Source organism: Tarenaya hassleriana, unplaced genomic scaffold, assembly GCF_000463585.1.
Source record: "Tarenaya hassleriana unplaced genomic scaffold, ASM46358v1 Cleome7, whole genome shotgun sequence".
Classification (NCBI taxonomy): domain Eukaryota; kingdom Viridiplantae; phylum Streptophyta; class Magnoliopsida; order Brassicales; family Cleomaceae; genus Tarenaya; species Tarenaya hassleriana.
The window spans coordinates 393,039-406,731 of NW_010969548.1; the positions used below are offsets into that span (position 1 = coordinate 393,039).

Sequence of the window (13,693 nt, forward strand, 5' to 3'; positions counted from 1 at the left end):
ATTATTTATGTTACATTATTGTTATGATCTAAAGTATTTTGTATTTATTGATTATATTTGTACGGAATATCTGTATTCGATTATAATCTACGTCAATATAATGAAAAAAATTAGGGAAAGTTATTTAGTTATTTATTGATTAAAATTCTGTTTTTATAGAAATCCGAAATTATTACATTTCAACGTTATCTCAATTTTTTTCTGTTCGCATTATCTTTTCATTTATAATTTGAAGTTTTTTATAATATAAATAATATTACATACTATCGATTTTTTTTATATTTTTTAGATAAATGCATTGTAATCCAAACTACTTTTACTAAATTAAATGTTAATATTTTTATCAACTTTCTACTCACAATAACCAATATAATATATAACTAATATATCCAACTTTAAATGTCATATATAATAATAAAATTATTGTATAAAAATTTAATGAGATATTTTCATATCATATTTTAAATTTTGACATATTTTTAGAATTTAATTTTTTTATATCATCGCAATATCATTTCGCATTCACATTTGATAAATGGAAAGAAATGCAATATAAATATGCTCCAAAAAAGATTAAGACATTATAATATGCGAAATATTTAATTGTAATATTCCATAGAGAATAATTTAGATTTTACAAATCTTCGGTCGACTTAAACTTGAATTTGTTACTCTAGACCAGTAATCCATTTGATCAATATTACAATATCTCACATAAGAAAATATATGAATAATAATTCTATATTAAATTTAATGTCTTTACACCATCACAAAATAGCCATAAACTGTTATATACATAGAAAATTGCATAAAAAAATAATACTCTTATGGTAAGTTCATATGCGAATACGAAACATTTCTACAATTATAAGGATTACAATAGATTATTAAATTAAAATAACAATCAATCATATAGCCATAGAAAATCTTATAAAAAATCAATTCGTTAACTAGGAAAATTCTATATTTAGTTAGGGATTGACATTTCAAAAATCGGTTCGAGTCTACGATGGAAATATATCAATTCAGTTTTTTTAATTTTACAAAAATAGATACAAATCAGTTTTTATATTATGTTTGGTTAGATTCAATTTCAATATTTATTAAAAAAAAGATAGAATTTTTTTAAAAAAAATTATTTTTTCGAGAATTTTTAAAATTCGGTTTGGTTCATTTCCGTTCTGAAAAATTCGATTTTCTATAAATAATACCGTTCGAAAATTTTGAATGATTCGGCTCACGAACAATACCGTATTTTTCGATTCGGTTCTTCACAGCTGAACCGAAAACGTCCACCTATGTAATCATGACACCTATCTAATCATAAAATGTTCAGACAAATCAATGATCCAATCAATTTACACACGCACGCACAAAACAGAACAAATCATATCTAATTAAACAGAGGATGGAACCATTTAAACCCTAAACGAATCAAAACCATGAACTCCGCTTGTTATCCAGAAGGAAGAACATTGAGAGAGACCAATCAAGCAAAGTACTACTTTCTCAACTTAAAGAAAACAAAGACAACAGGTAACACTTCTATAATGGTTGATGAAAGATAGGGGGAGGGGCAAAACACAAATGGCACATAACAAGAAGAAAAACAAAACAAAACTGATAAAAGTAGTTTTGAGTTACTCTCACTTAGATCTTGTTGAAAGCGACGATGTCCACACTCTGAACGTACTCGTTGCGGGGCTCGGCGGTCAGGCTGTCTTCGATGAGCTCGTCCACCGAAACAAGATCATCTACAATCGTGATCATGATCTGCAACTTCTTTATCCCATATCCCACAGGAACCAATTTGGCTGCCAACACGAAAATGTAGAAAAAGGGTCAAGCTTTGCAAAATTTCCATACCAAAACACAGTCTAGAGTGGTCTAATTGTAACTCTCTTTATAGTTCAAAGGTTTAGAGGCGGTACTGAACGAAATTCATTTCAATAGTCTGAGAAAGTTATGGCAAAAACTCACAGGCTCCCCACAAGAGACCGGGCATCTCCACGCTACGAACAGCCTCTTCAAGCTTCTTCATATCGGTTTCATCATCCCACGGTTTCACATCCATGAGCACAGAGGACTTTCCACCTGGAAAAAAAGTGGAGGCATGACATAGAAGGTTAACACAATCATTCAAATGTATCTAAACCTAATAACATTGTAAATTTGTAAGAACGCTAGAAATTTCATGGTTTTAATTTAATTTATGTAATATGTACAACGATGCTAATAACACTTACTCTCCTTGCTCTTCTTGGTATCCTTCTTGGCTGCCTCTCTCTCTTCGGCTGCCTTCTTCTCCTCCTCTGTCTCGTCACCAAAAAGATCCAAATCATCGTCATCATCTCCGGCTGGGGCCTGTAGACAGCATCATCAATGCAAAACAACCAAAACTTAGATTTACAACAGTAACAGAAACTTATATCTGCATTACAAATATCACCACAGATGAACAGCATCTGAGAACAAGTACCATACATTACACAGAAATATTCTAAGATCAAATCGAAGATTCCAAAAACAATGCAATTGTTAATTCACAAGGACAATTTTTCAGACTCCTACACAATATATAGACAACGAACACTTAAGTTTCACAATCTGATTTCGAAAATTCCAGTAAGATAATGAAACTAGTTAATACAAACTTAAAAATAATCCCATTTCGTGACTTTCCCACGAGGAGGACATATCTAATCAAAGTCTAATTCACAGGTAAAGAAGCCAAAGATCAAGCCCACAGCATAACAATCAGTAAGAGTTCATAACCTCAAAACACTTCAAGCATTTGATCTCCAATGATCCTAATTCCTAAGAAACCCAAAAACAGCTGAAAACAACACAATAATGTTGGAAAATTTGTAGGATTCATCGTTCTTTACTCTCAATTTTAGCCAGTCGCCACCATCATTGATGATGTTATATATATACACACGTGGATTAAAGACCTGAGTTTAGGCTGCGATGTATAGACGGATTGGGTTTTTTGCTTTCTTTTTAAACTTCTTTCAATGCAGTTGTTGATACTAGGTTCAGCCCCCTGTTGATTTAAGAGCTTAGAACATAAATGACAAACATGTCTGCAGGAGTAGCCTGACCGCCGAATCTCACACCAACTGCTTTCCCCGGAAAGCTACAGATGTGATAAAAACAAAACACGAAATGGGTAGGAAAACATCAGATCATCACGCGAGAAATTTCGATCTAACACTACAATACATTGTAAACAGATTTTAAATTATCCAACCCGAATCCAGGAAGGAAAAGGATTCAGGCACGAAACCCTAACCTTTTCGCCAGTTGGGATTCGACAGACGCGTACCACTTCCCGGCATTGGGAAAGGCATCACCGGGTTTCTCCAAAACGGCGGCGAAAACCTTCACGTCATCTTTAGTGATCTCATCACTACACAGAAATCCAAGCAAATTTCCAGCTTTCAACAGCCAGTTATCAAATAGAAATGAGGAAAAAACTTCCCAGATTTCAGAATAACGAACGGAAGATTGAACATCCGAATTTTTTTCTTACCCGGAGATGAAAGTCTTGCCAGAGAGAAACTCATCAAGGGACTTGAGTCCGTTTTCATTGTGAAGATCGGAGAAAGTTACAGCCATTTTTCACGGAAGAAGCTTTGGTCGGCGACGAGAGAGTCGGAGAAACGAGGGAAGGCTAAATTTGTACGAAGAAGAAAATATTATATGGATGTGAAACTAAACCCTAGAAGATTGTCCGGTGTGTGTTATCTGGGTATTCTTCGATCGGTATGCGGATACTGTTAACCGGCCCGGTTCGACCGATATCAATTTGAAATTCTGTTCTCTTTTTTCTTTGGTATTTCTGGAATGGATTTTATGAGATGGATCATTTATTTTTTAGGGAATTGCTAAAGTTGACTTCAAACTCAATAGAATTAATTAAATAAAACATTTCAATTGCTAATTGCAGCAAACAAACTTGAATTTCTAATTGTACCAAACAAACTTCCGCTTTTATAAAATGATAAAAATGAAAAACAATCTGCACTTGTCGTATGATTTAAACCTACACATTTTCTTTTTTTTTTATATAAAAATGGATTACATGATATCTTATTATATTCAAATTATATATTATTTAATTCATATATACACACAAAATCATACATATACAAATTAAAAAACAAAAATACACATATATTCATATACAAACACATTTAATCAAAACAAAGAAAATATATATAAATCATTTGAATCGAATCTAATTTTAACACTAAATATAATAAAGTGTCTTAAATTAAATTATTTGATTATAATTATTTTTAATTAAATTAAATTAAATATACATGGTTGAATCAAATATATAAGAATACAAAAATAAAAAACTCTTAAAAATAATTATTTTTCAAAACATGAATACAATTTGATAAAACCCAAAAGAAAAACTTTGTTTTCTCCAAACAGAACGACCAAACCCTAAACCCTAAAAGTTAAGTGAAATCACTGTCTAACTTCCAAGAATTGTAAAAAAAACAAAAGGGTATAAATTATATACTTAATCACAGAATAACACAGAAGAAGCATTCTTGTAAAACCATAAGCAGAGAACTGTAATATTTAGACAAAAATGTCTCCATGGAACAAACAAGGTGACTGAAAAAAATGAATCGACCCCACCCAAGATTCATGAACCTCAAGTGGAACCTCTTCCTCTGGTCTTGATCTCGCGAGTTTCGGAAAGCTCATTCATGTCTTCTTCATCTTCTGCTTAGTAGCCATAGGTATGTTTCATATCGCCGTCCAGAAGTTCACTTACCATGTCTCCATGAAAGGATTTGTGTCTTTTGTTCGATTCTTCCTGCAGATTTGTCGTGTCCTGTTCGAGCCCGGAGTTGTATCCTGTAAACAGAGAAAGAACAGAACGACCCGTGTTAAAACCCGAATACAGAACGTATTTTTCAGCCGTCGCTACAATGTTCTGAACGTTTCAGTGTTCATAGGTTTGGCTTTCTCCATTCCAAAAGACTGACCTGAAATGGGAAAAAAACTTGGGTTTATTTTTTTGGGAAAATCCCATATCCCCCACGTATTTGCCAAAATATACCAATTTCCTACATGAATTATTAATTTGACAAGAACTTACATCCAAATTCGAAAATTTCCAAATTTTCACACTAATTCGGTAAATTCGTTGCAATGTCCTACACATCAGTACACGGCGTGAAATGTTGAGATGTTCCGTTAAAGTCTCACCTGACTTGGCAGGACACGTCGGAAATAATATACACGTGTATATGCCACGTGTCAAATCTTAAAACCCAAAAATCTGAAAAATTAAACCGGATCGGTAATTTGAAAACCAAAGAAATTGAAAAAAAAAACGAAAGAAAAAAAAAACCTAAAATCCCTAACCCTATCGCGACATTTACTCTCCTCACTCTCCTCTCACTCTCCTCTTCCGGCGTAAAATCAGCTTCAACAACTCAAATTGTCAGAACAAACATATCAGAAAAGTGGGACTAAACCCACAATCGCGGGGAAGAGAGTACCGTAGAGGGGGAGTGTAGGGGAGGAGAGTATCGGACAGGCGAGACTCGGGGGTTTTGTTTCGCCGAGGAGACCGTCGAGTCGGAGGAGCCGAGTTTCGTGGCGCCGAAACAGGCCGTCGCCTGGGCACAGTCTCGCACCGGAAGAGAAGCCTCGCCAGGGGAGGGTATCGCGCCGAAACAGGGTGTTACGCCGGAAGAAGCCTCGCTGGGGGAGGGCGTCGAGCCGAAACAGGCCGTCGCCTGGCCAGGGTGTTACGCCGGAAGAGGGACTCGCCGGGAAAGTGTTAGGGATTTTAAGATTTTTTTTCTTTCGGATTTGTTTTCAATTTTTTGGTTTTCAAATTACCGATCCGGTTTAATTTTTCAGATTTTCGGGTTTTAAGATTTGACACGTGGCATATACACGTGTACATTATTTCCGACGTGTCCTGCCAAGTCAGCTGAGACTCTAACGGAACACCTCAACGTTTCACGCCGTGTACTGATGTGTAGGACATTGCAACGAATTTACCGAATTAGTGTGGGAATTTGGAAATTTTCGAATTTGGGTGTAAGTTCTTGTCAAATTAATAATTCATGTAGGAAATTGGTATATTTTGGCAAATACGTGGGGGAATATGGGATTTTCCCTATTTTTTTACCGAACTGTTATTTTTCCAGTTACTGAAACTGTAACTACGCATACTTTAGAGAGTGGGAAATGCTACCTGATGAGCTTGCACTGATGGGAGTAAGCTGAGTGATAGCTGATGAAGAGGACTGAAGCAATGGAGAAACGGAATCCATATCTGTCTCATGTCTCAACCCCAATGAATCCAGGGTTTCGTGTAACTGCCCAACATCTGTGATTGATAGAGAACCGACTCTAACAGGCCATTGTTCTGTAATGACGGACAATCTGACAGAGTCTTACCTGTCAGAGGGGATTGGATCAAAGTGTCGACTGACTCAAGAGGCAGCATCAGGGTGGAAGCATCGGCTTCCCAAAAGCCAGTGTCTTGACCATCGTCGACATATTGGAGTGAAGGGAGCTCCCACTTCTGGCCCCCGTCTGCAAGGGGTTCAGAAGAAGAAGAAGAAGGATAGGCAGCATTGCCATGCAGGTGGCTATCGGGTGGAACGTTAAACCAGGGCGACTGTTCCAGGGTGCTGAGAGAATAAGGGTAGGAGACGTTCATCCAAAAGGGATCCTCTCTCGTCGTCTCATAAGGATCTTTATAGAAATGTATCTCGGGGTCGTCAATCGTTCCAGAAAACGGAGTTTCCAGTTACCGGGAGAATTGCAAGTTCGGTATGGATCTTGGCGGTACGAAGTTGAATGATACAGGTGACATGTTACCCTCTCTCGGGAACATCGATGGGTAGGATAAATTATTTGGATTGAGCTCTAACTTCTTAAATACTATTTCCGGGATCTCAAAAGTACCATCTGACCTCAAAGGACCTCGGCCTTGAGCATCGTCACTAGCCAATTCGTCTGTATTTTCATCACTTTGAGCTGCATTCAACACCTCCTGGCGAATATTGTCGGGGTAAATCGGTAAGCCAGCTCGTTGCATTCTCTTGAGTCTCGTGTTCCAGAAATTTTTTATCTCATTGTCTGTTCGCCCGGGCAGCTGAAAGTTATCAAAAGAAAGAAAGGAGGAAACCCAAATGAAAACACGAGATCATATGCGACTCTTTTTCAGATATATACCGATGTACTTATCTAATCAGAACTTGAAGCAAATAAGCAAATTAACATTAGCACCTCTACATACGCAAACACAGAAACTTACCTCTGTCGCCATGCACGCCCATTTATTACCCATAAGAGCATGGAGTTCAATGACGCGACGTTCTTCTTCACAGGTAAAGGCACCTTTCCTCAAATCTAGTCTCAGATGATTTACCCAACGGAGGCGGCAGCTTTTCCCGCATCGAGAGAGTCCAAAGTGCTTTTGAACAGCATTCCAGTTTCCCTCCCCGTGTTTTTTAACATATTCCGACAGAATCGCGTCTTCGTTTGATGTCCAAGGTCCTCTCTTCAAGGGTTTTCCTTGACTACTGCCGCCACCTTCGCCTGATCCAGAATCACTCCAACCTTTAGGCATCTCGTGCAAATGTTATCTTTCATTCTAGCAGTCTTCTGATGGAAACTGTTGTCAAGGTACCGACATTAAGACCGTAACCCAAGATAGAAGAAGAACAATATCCATGGAGCCATTGAAGATATCTACATTCTCTAAAGTCATGGTTCACTCTTTTAAAAGAACAAAAGATGAAGGAGAGCTGGGCAACAGCAAGAGTCAAGAATCATACTTCAACAGCAAAACAAAAACATGTTTTGCTTAAAAACTCGATTCTTTGTAGATGCCAACCTATGATTTTTGTAACCAAAATCTAAGACCTTGTTTCCATTGTCAAGCCACAAGAAAAAAAAACTCATGCTCTTGGAGGCCACAGAGAGGGGATGACTTTTCTTGAAACCGCGAATTTCATTGGAGGAACATCCACAAACAATTAATCATCAAGAATTTAATAAGTAGGGTTCAGAGAAAAACTATCAGAACAAAAATTAAACTATAATCATTGTGTTTCGTCATATGATAATCAAACATGGGTTCTTATCAGAAGCATGCAATGATGAAAAAAATCTGGAATCACATTCACAAGCTAATGATTGTTCTGCTAAAGATTTCGAGATTGCTTCAGACATGGATGAAAGCTCTTATGGTATGAATCTGAAATCGTAAAGACAAATTACAAAGGAAGAACAAAGCAAGATAGATTCAGCACATCTCCCAGACTACATTGTTGAAGATCGTCAAGGCAGCGTATAATGCAGTGTACTCATCTTGTTCGATTCCCGACAAATTTACTGAAACATATAAAGAAAAACATACCTCAATGAATCGAACACCAACCATCACGTAATTCAGACCACAAAAGCTCAGCGATTCATACGTTAGTGGTCCCTTTCCTTCACTTGTTTGATGAATCTCAACAAAGGAGGCAGGAACAGAATCTGAAACTACAATGTTAAACTCCTCCGAGCTTCGATTATGTCAAAGGTTCAGACAATGTCGATCACGTGAATTCGAGATCAAAACCCTAGTGGAAGAAATCGAAATTCAGTCGAAATGCCAAAAGAAAAATATTTAGAGAGGTAATTGAGCTGAATAAGCCGAAGAAGAAAACGAAGGGGAAAAAAATGACCTGCTAATGGAGATTTCTTTACGAAACCCTAACCACAATCGATGAAGAAAAATGGCCAAGATTTAAACATAGAAGCCGGCGAGGAATTGCATTTAGAGATCGAAAACTTAGAAGGACAGAGAGTGGGAGAGAGAGAGAGAGACCGAAGAGAAGAGAGAAAAATCAGCTAGAAAATAGGATCGATCCGTTCAAATGCAGATGAAAAAAAATCGGAGAAAAAATTTCGTGGAAAATTCAGATTTTCCGAGAAGATCTGCTCTAATCGAATCACGAGAGCTGGGACGATCAGAGAGCGAAACTAGCGGAGAGAGGCGAGGAGATTTTAACACTCTACTCTGGAATTCTCTTCCTTGAAATTGAGCTAAATGGTGTTTTCTCCCCGAAAAAACTGGGTTTTCACTTTCCCGCACCCCGAGAAACGATTTTCCCGGCATCCAATCAACGAAGAACAGATAAAATGGAAGATTGGGTTCGCTGTGTACATTTGGCAACTCGAATTTATTATGACAATAAACGACGAAAATCGATAAGAACAATGAGAAATCTCCTCTTTGGGAGGAAAAAAAATGAAATTTTTGTCCATTTTTACTGGGAAAGATCTTGATTTGTGAGATGGGTCTTGGGTGTTCTTCGCATTCAGAGCAATGTCTCTGAAGGGTTTTTTCACACATATAAATAGCGGTCGATGTTATAACACACATATATATGTGCATATATATATAAATATATTATGTTTGGGTGTCCCTTAGGTTGTACTATTTCTTTCTTCACGGTTCGGTTCTACGTTTCGTCATTCCTTTGGGAAAATCACATGAACGACTAGCTTGAATTTCTTCCCGGCAAATGCTTCGCCATGAACCCTCCTCCGCCGCCGCTGCCCGTCTTGCTAAAGTCCGGCGATCAGTCAGGCGCTCTCGACGGAGATTTCCGGAACCTTGGAGATCTCTTCCTCGGCGCTTCAAATCTCTTATCGCGTCTGGAACATGATTGCTCCGCCCTAGACGACCGGCTTCTCCATCTTCGGCATGATCTGATGAAACATGTCGTCTCGTGGATCTCCCGCTCGTTTTCCACGAGATCTTCGTTGCAGAATCTTAGGACGAATCTAGAGAATCTCAGTCTAGGTACCGCTTCTTCGTCTCCCTGTCGGTTTCCAATCTGTAACTTCGGAGCGATTGTTTTATTGATTTACCTTTTTCTTTTCCTGAATTTCTCCATTTCATTGCTGCTGTTTGTAGGTGGGTCTCGTCCGTTGATGAACTGGGAATTGCAGAAACTCGTGGAGGAATTGTGTCGAATTCAGAGCATGCGTAAATATTTCGGTGAGTTGGGAAGATCCTTCAACTTCAGCTTGAATGTATATCCATGGAGTTTTTTTTTTTGTCTCTGATAGATTTGGACGAGTTCTTATCATGTCACTTGCTGTTAAGTGGGCCTGTAATAGTCCTTACCTGAGGGTATTGAAATGAATGGTTAAGAACAGAACAGATGTGTCTTCTAAGCACTTTGTCATGTTTGAATGAGTGTTTGCCCTGAAAAGAAAAAAAGGGTATAAGAAGTTGCTATGTATGGCATCTGCATCTTGAAGCTCAGTTGAGCCTTGGCTGAAGATTAGTTCATCCAGGAGTTTGGGAGGGATAACTTTTGTGGAATATCATGCTTTTGCACTTCTTTTCTGTGGAATTTTCTCGGATATTTTCTCTTCTTTGTTGTTAAGAACGGATGTGGAATGGGTGAAAGTTCTTGTTCGCGTATCCACAGTCATAATTTATCCATGGATGGTTTGAGATTTGCCCTTTTGGGACTTCATTTCTGGTTCGTAGGACATTGTGACTTCTGTGTTTGATGCTTCCCGGGAAAAGCCACGATCAGGTTAAGATTGTCTAGTCCTGGTTCTACTCTCATTTTTTGCGAAAATTCGTTCTAAATGCTTTCCCTGTTATTGAGGATCATGGTAATCTGATAAATGTATTTGATATTTCAGTGACTGCTCTAAAATTGGAAACTCTGGTTGGGGATCTTGAAGATTCAGTCGTTCACCCTATAAACAATCACAAAGGAAGTATGCTCCAAGTGAAGCTTCGTAATCCACGGGTTTCAGCAGTTACAACTTCTTTATCTACTTCTTCTACTACGATCCATGATTGGAGTTATAAGTATTAAAAACTCGAAAACTCAATTTCGTTGTGCAGGATTTTGCACTAAAGCAAGAGAGGTTCAATAATGTCATTAGAGCCATGAACGACATTGAAGAAATACTCGTAGAGGTTACACGATGTCATTCACAATGGCGTTCTCTTATGGAATCTGTTGATAATAGAGTGGAAAAGAGTTTGTCTATTCTCCGGCCACAAATTATTGCAGAGCACCGAGCACTTCTCTCTTCTCTGGGCTGGCCCCCAAAACTCTCAACGTCCAAAGTAGGAAATGTAGAGGTCTCTAATATTCCAAATCCTCTACTTCTGATGGAAGGAGATAAAAGGGAGTCTTATTCCCAAAGCTTTATAGTCCTATGTGCTTTACAGCATATTCAGACCAGACAGGATAAGAGGAAGAAGCTTCTTGATATGTCCAAACAAAAGGCTGTGAGATTGTGGGCAATCGACGAACTGGTCGTACCTATTGCATCTCGAATGGAGTATCATTTCTTGAAATGGGTTGAACATCCCGAGTTTAGTTTCGCCCTTGTCTATAAAGTTACAAGAGACTTTGTTGACGGTGTGGATGATGTTTTACAGCCTTTAATTGACAAAGCTCGGTTAGCGAGCTGCAGTGCTAAAGAAGCTTGGGTTTCAGCTATGATCCAGATGCTATCCAGTTTCTTAGAGAAGAGGGTTTTTCCGGGGCTTGTAGAACGATATAAGGAGAAGCATATGAAATCCGAAGTCATCTCATCATGGCTCTATCTCGTAGATCTTATGGTTGCATTTGATAAACGGATGAGATTACTTGTAGGTGCAGACACTGCAATCTTCCAGGAAGCCTCAATGGAAGTGTTTTATCAAGACATATTAGTCATGGAACTGTTTTGCAAGAAACCCGAGTGGCTCAAGACCTGGGGGAAGATCGAGCTGAAGGATGCTTATAGGAAACTGAAAGAGGAGATCAAAGACGAGAAAGCCTGGTCGGTTTCCGAGAATGAAAGAACTAAGGCAGGTCTTGAATCCAACAGACAATCAGCAAAGTATGCTCTATCTACAAGGGAAGATTACAAAGCACCGATTCTAGCAGAGACTGCTCTCAGTATGACCCAGAAATTAATAGACCGGGGCCTATCTTTACCGTCTATTCCACCACGAGTCCAGTTTGTGAGGGCTACAGCCGCAAAGTTCCTCTGGTATTTCATTAAAGTGCTGTTCTTACAGTTGAAGAAGACAGAACTCTCTTATGACAGCCCGGACGAAGACAGGCTGATCAAAGTGTGTGGACCAATCAATGCTGCTCAATATATCGAATCAAAACTACGAGAATGGAGCGATGACTTGAACATTGTAGAGATGAGCGTGACGGAAAACAACCATAGCTGCTTCTTCGAGGATGAAGTTAAAGCTCTTGTCGATATAGAAACCGATTGGCTTATGGAGATTATCACAGTTCTTCTCCACCAATTCGAGACTCATTCAAGTGACTACTTTCACAATGAGGAAGAGGAGAATCTTACTGTAGGTTCTGATAATGTATCTGTGTCCTCAGGTTTTGCAGAAGCGTTGGACAGTCTAAGAACTCGGCTCTGTGCCCTCGAGCTGAATCTTAACCCGAAGGACTTCTTGGGCATGTGGAGAAGTCTTGCAGAAGGGCTAGACCATTACATATCCCGGAAAATCTTCTCGGGGGAAAGTTTTTTCCCGAGAAAATGGATCGATGGGCTCGGGGGCAATGCACGGGCGCTACTCATGGTGTTTAAACCTTACTGTGTTCGTCCCGAAGCATTTTTCCCTTGCGTTAGAGAGATTCTGAGGCTGGTGGGAATGAGCGAGGAAGAGAGAAAACTTATGAGAGGAGAGTTGCGGAAAGAGAGTGGCAGAAATGGTAAGAACTGTTTGAGTTTGTTTGGTCTCACCCACTTGTCTGCCCAACAAGTTGAGCAAATTTTGATGTGTTGAAACTTTTCTTTTGCATTTGCTCAATTTTTTGTTTAAATTATAGCTTAGGAAAAACTAAATAGTTATGATTTCTTTAAACACGAAAAAAGCAAAACCAAATCCAAACAGAAAAAAATTGATAATTTTCTTTGAAAAATTAAATTTTTTATAACAAAAAAATCGAAACTAAACTGAATTGAAAAATAATTGAACCGAATCGAAATTTATATAAAAATCGAATAGTCATAAGTTTTCTATAATCGAAATAAATAAATCCGAATATAACCAAACTCGAACGGAAATCCGAAATAACCATTCCTAATTTAAATTATGGTTTACGTGAAATACATAGTGTTTAAATTATGATTAACTGAAATATATAGGGTTAAATTAGGATTTAACCGAAATATATATAACAAAATATTTGTTGTTTTAGATTATTTCATATGTTTTAAAATATTTGTCATTCTACAGATATTTTTTTACAATAATTTCTAATTTTATCTTTATCAAATTCTAAAAAATTATTAATGATAATGTTATTTTTATCATCAATAAAAATATTAAATAAAGATATATATTATTTTTTTCTAAAAAAATAATAAATAACCTATAACTACAGACATTTCGAAAAGGATGGAGCATTTTTTAAGGATGAATTGATTTCGATTTTGTTAAATATATAAAATTTTGAGTTGATAGAAACAAAAAATTCAGTTAGAAAATAACGGAATTAATATTAAATTCCGAAATATGAGCCTGTTGTCAAGCTTTATGATTATATCATATCTTCAATTAGTTTTGCAGGATAATATCATTATTTCCTAATCCCTCTGTAATCCTAATTAAAAGTTTATATTTCTGTGTCGGCGTTACTAAAAA

The 13,693-nt window shown here is 37.5% G+C and overlaps 3 protein-coding genes across 5 annotated transcripts; 1 reads left to right on the forward strand and 2 right to left on the reverse strand.

Annotated features, from left to right (window-relative positions):
- Nucleotides 1-1,379: 1,379 nt before the first annotated feature.
- LOC104800475 (elongation factor 1-beta 2-like) lies at nt 1,380-3,717 on the reverse strand. Its single transcript, XM_010523281.1, has 6 exons — nt 3,536-3,717; nt 3,296-3,412; nt 3,070-3,139; nt 2,247-2,364; nt 1,981-2,094; nt 1,380-1,814 (listed from the first exon to the last, which is right to left on the reverse strand). Exons 1-6 carry the CDS (start codon nt 3,619-3,621, stop codon nt 1,651-1,653), a joined length of 669 nt encoding a protein of 222 aa, XP_010521583.1. The 5' UTR covers nt 3,622-3,717; the 3' UTR covers nt 1,380-1,650.
- An 804-nt stretch (nt 3,718-4,521) lies between these two features.
- On the reverse strand, nt 4,522-8,506 carry LOC104800477 (transcription factor GAMYB-like). Of its 2 annotated transcripts, none has more exons than XM_019200982.1 (4): nt 8,417-8,506; nt 7,310-7,669; nt 6,239-7,147; nt 4,522-4,881 (listed from the first exon to the last, which is right to left on the reverse strand). In XM_019200982.1, the coding sequence occupies exons 2-3, from the start codon at nt 7,622-7,624 to the stop codon at nt 6,800-6,802; spliced, it is 663 nt and encodes a 220-aa protein (XP_019056527.1). In that variant the 5' UTR covers nt 7,625-7,669; nt 8,417-8,506; the 3' UTR covers nt 4,522-4,881; nt 6,239-6,799. The 2 variants fall into 2 exon arrangements, with proteins under 2 accessions (XP_019056527.1, XP_019056528.1); XM_019200983.1 differs by having other exon boundaries at nt 4,522-5,012.
- A 984-nt stretch (nt 8,507-9,490) lies between these two features.
- On the forward strand, nt 9,491-12,849 carry LOC104800476 (RINT1-like protein MAG2L). Of its 2 annotated transcripts, none has more exons than XM_010523282.2 (4): nt 9,491-9,853; nt 9,968-10,051; nt 10,714-10,832; nt 10,922-12,849. In XM_010523282.2, the coding sequence occupies exons 1-4, from the start codon at nt 9,583-9,585 to the stop codon at nt 12,830-12,832; spliced, it is 2,385 nt and encodes a 794-aa protein (XP_010521584.1). In that variant the 5' UTR covers nt 9,491-9,582; the 3' UTR covers nt 12,833-12,849. The 2 variants fall into 2 exon arrangements, with proteins under 2 accessions (XP_010521584.1, XP_010521585.1); XM_010523283.1 differs by lacking the exon at nt 9,491-9,853 and adding an exon at nt 10,553-10,601 and having other exon boundaries at nt 9,966-10,051.
- Nucleotides 12,850-13,693: the final 844 nt, after the last annotated feature.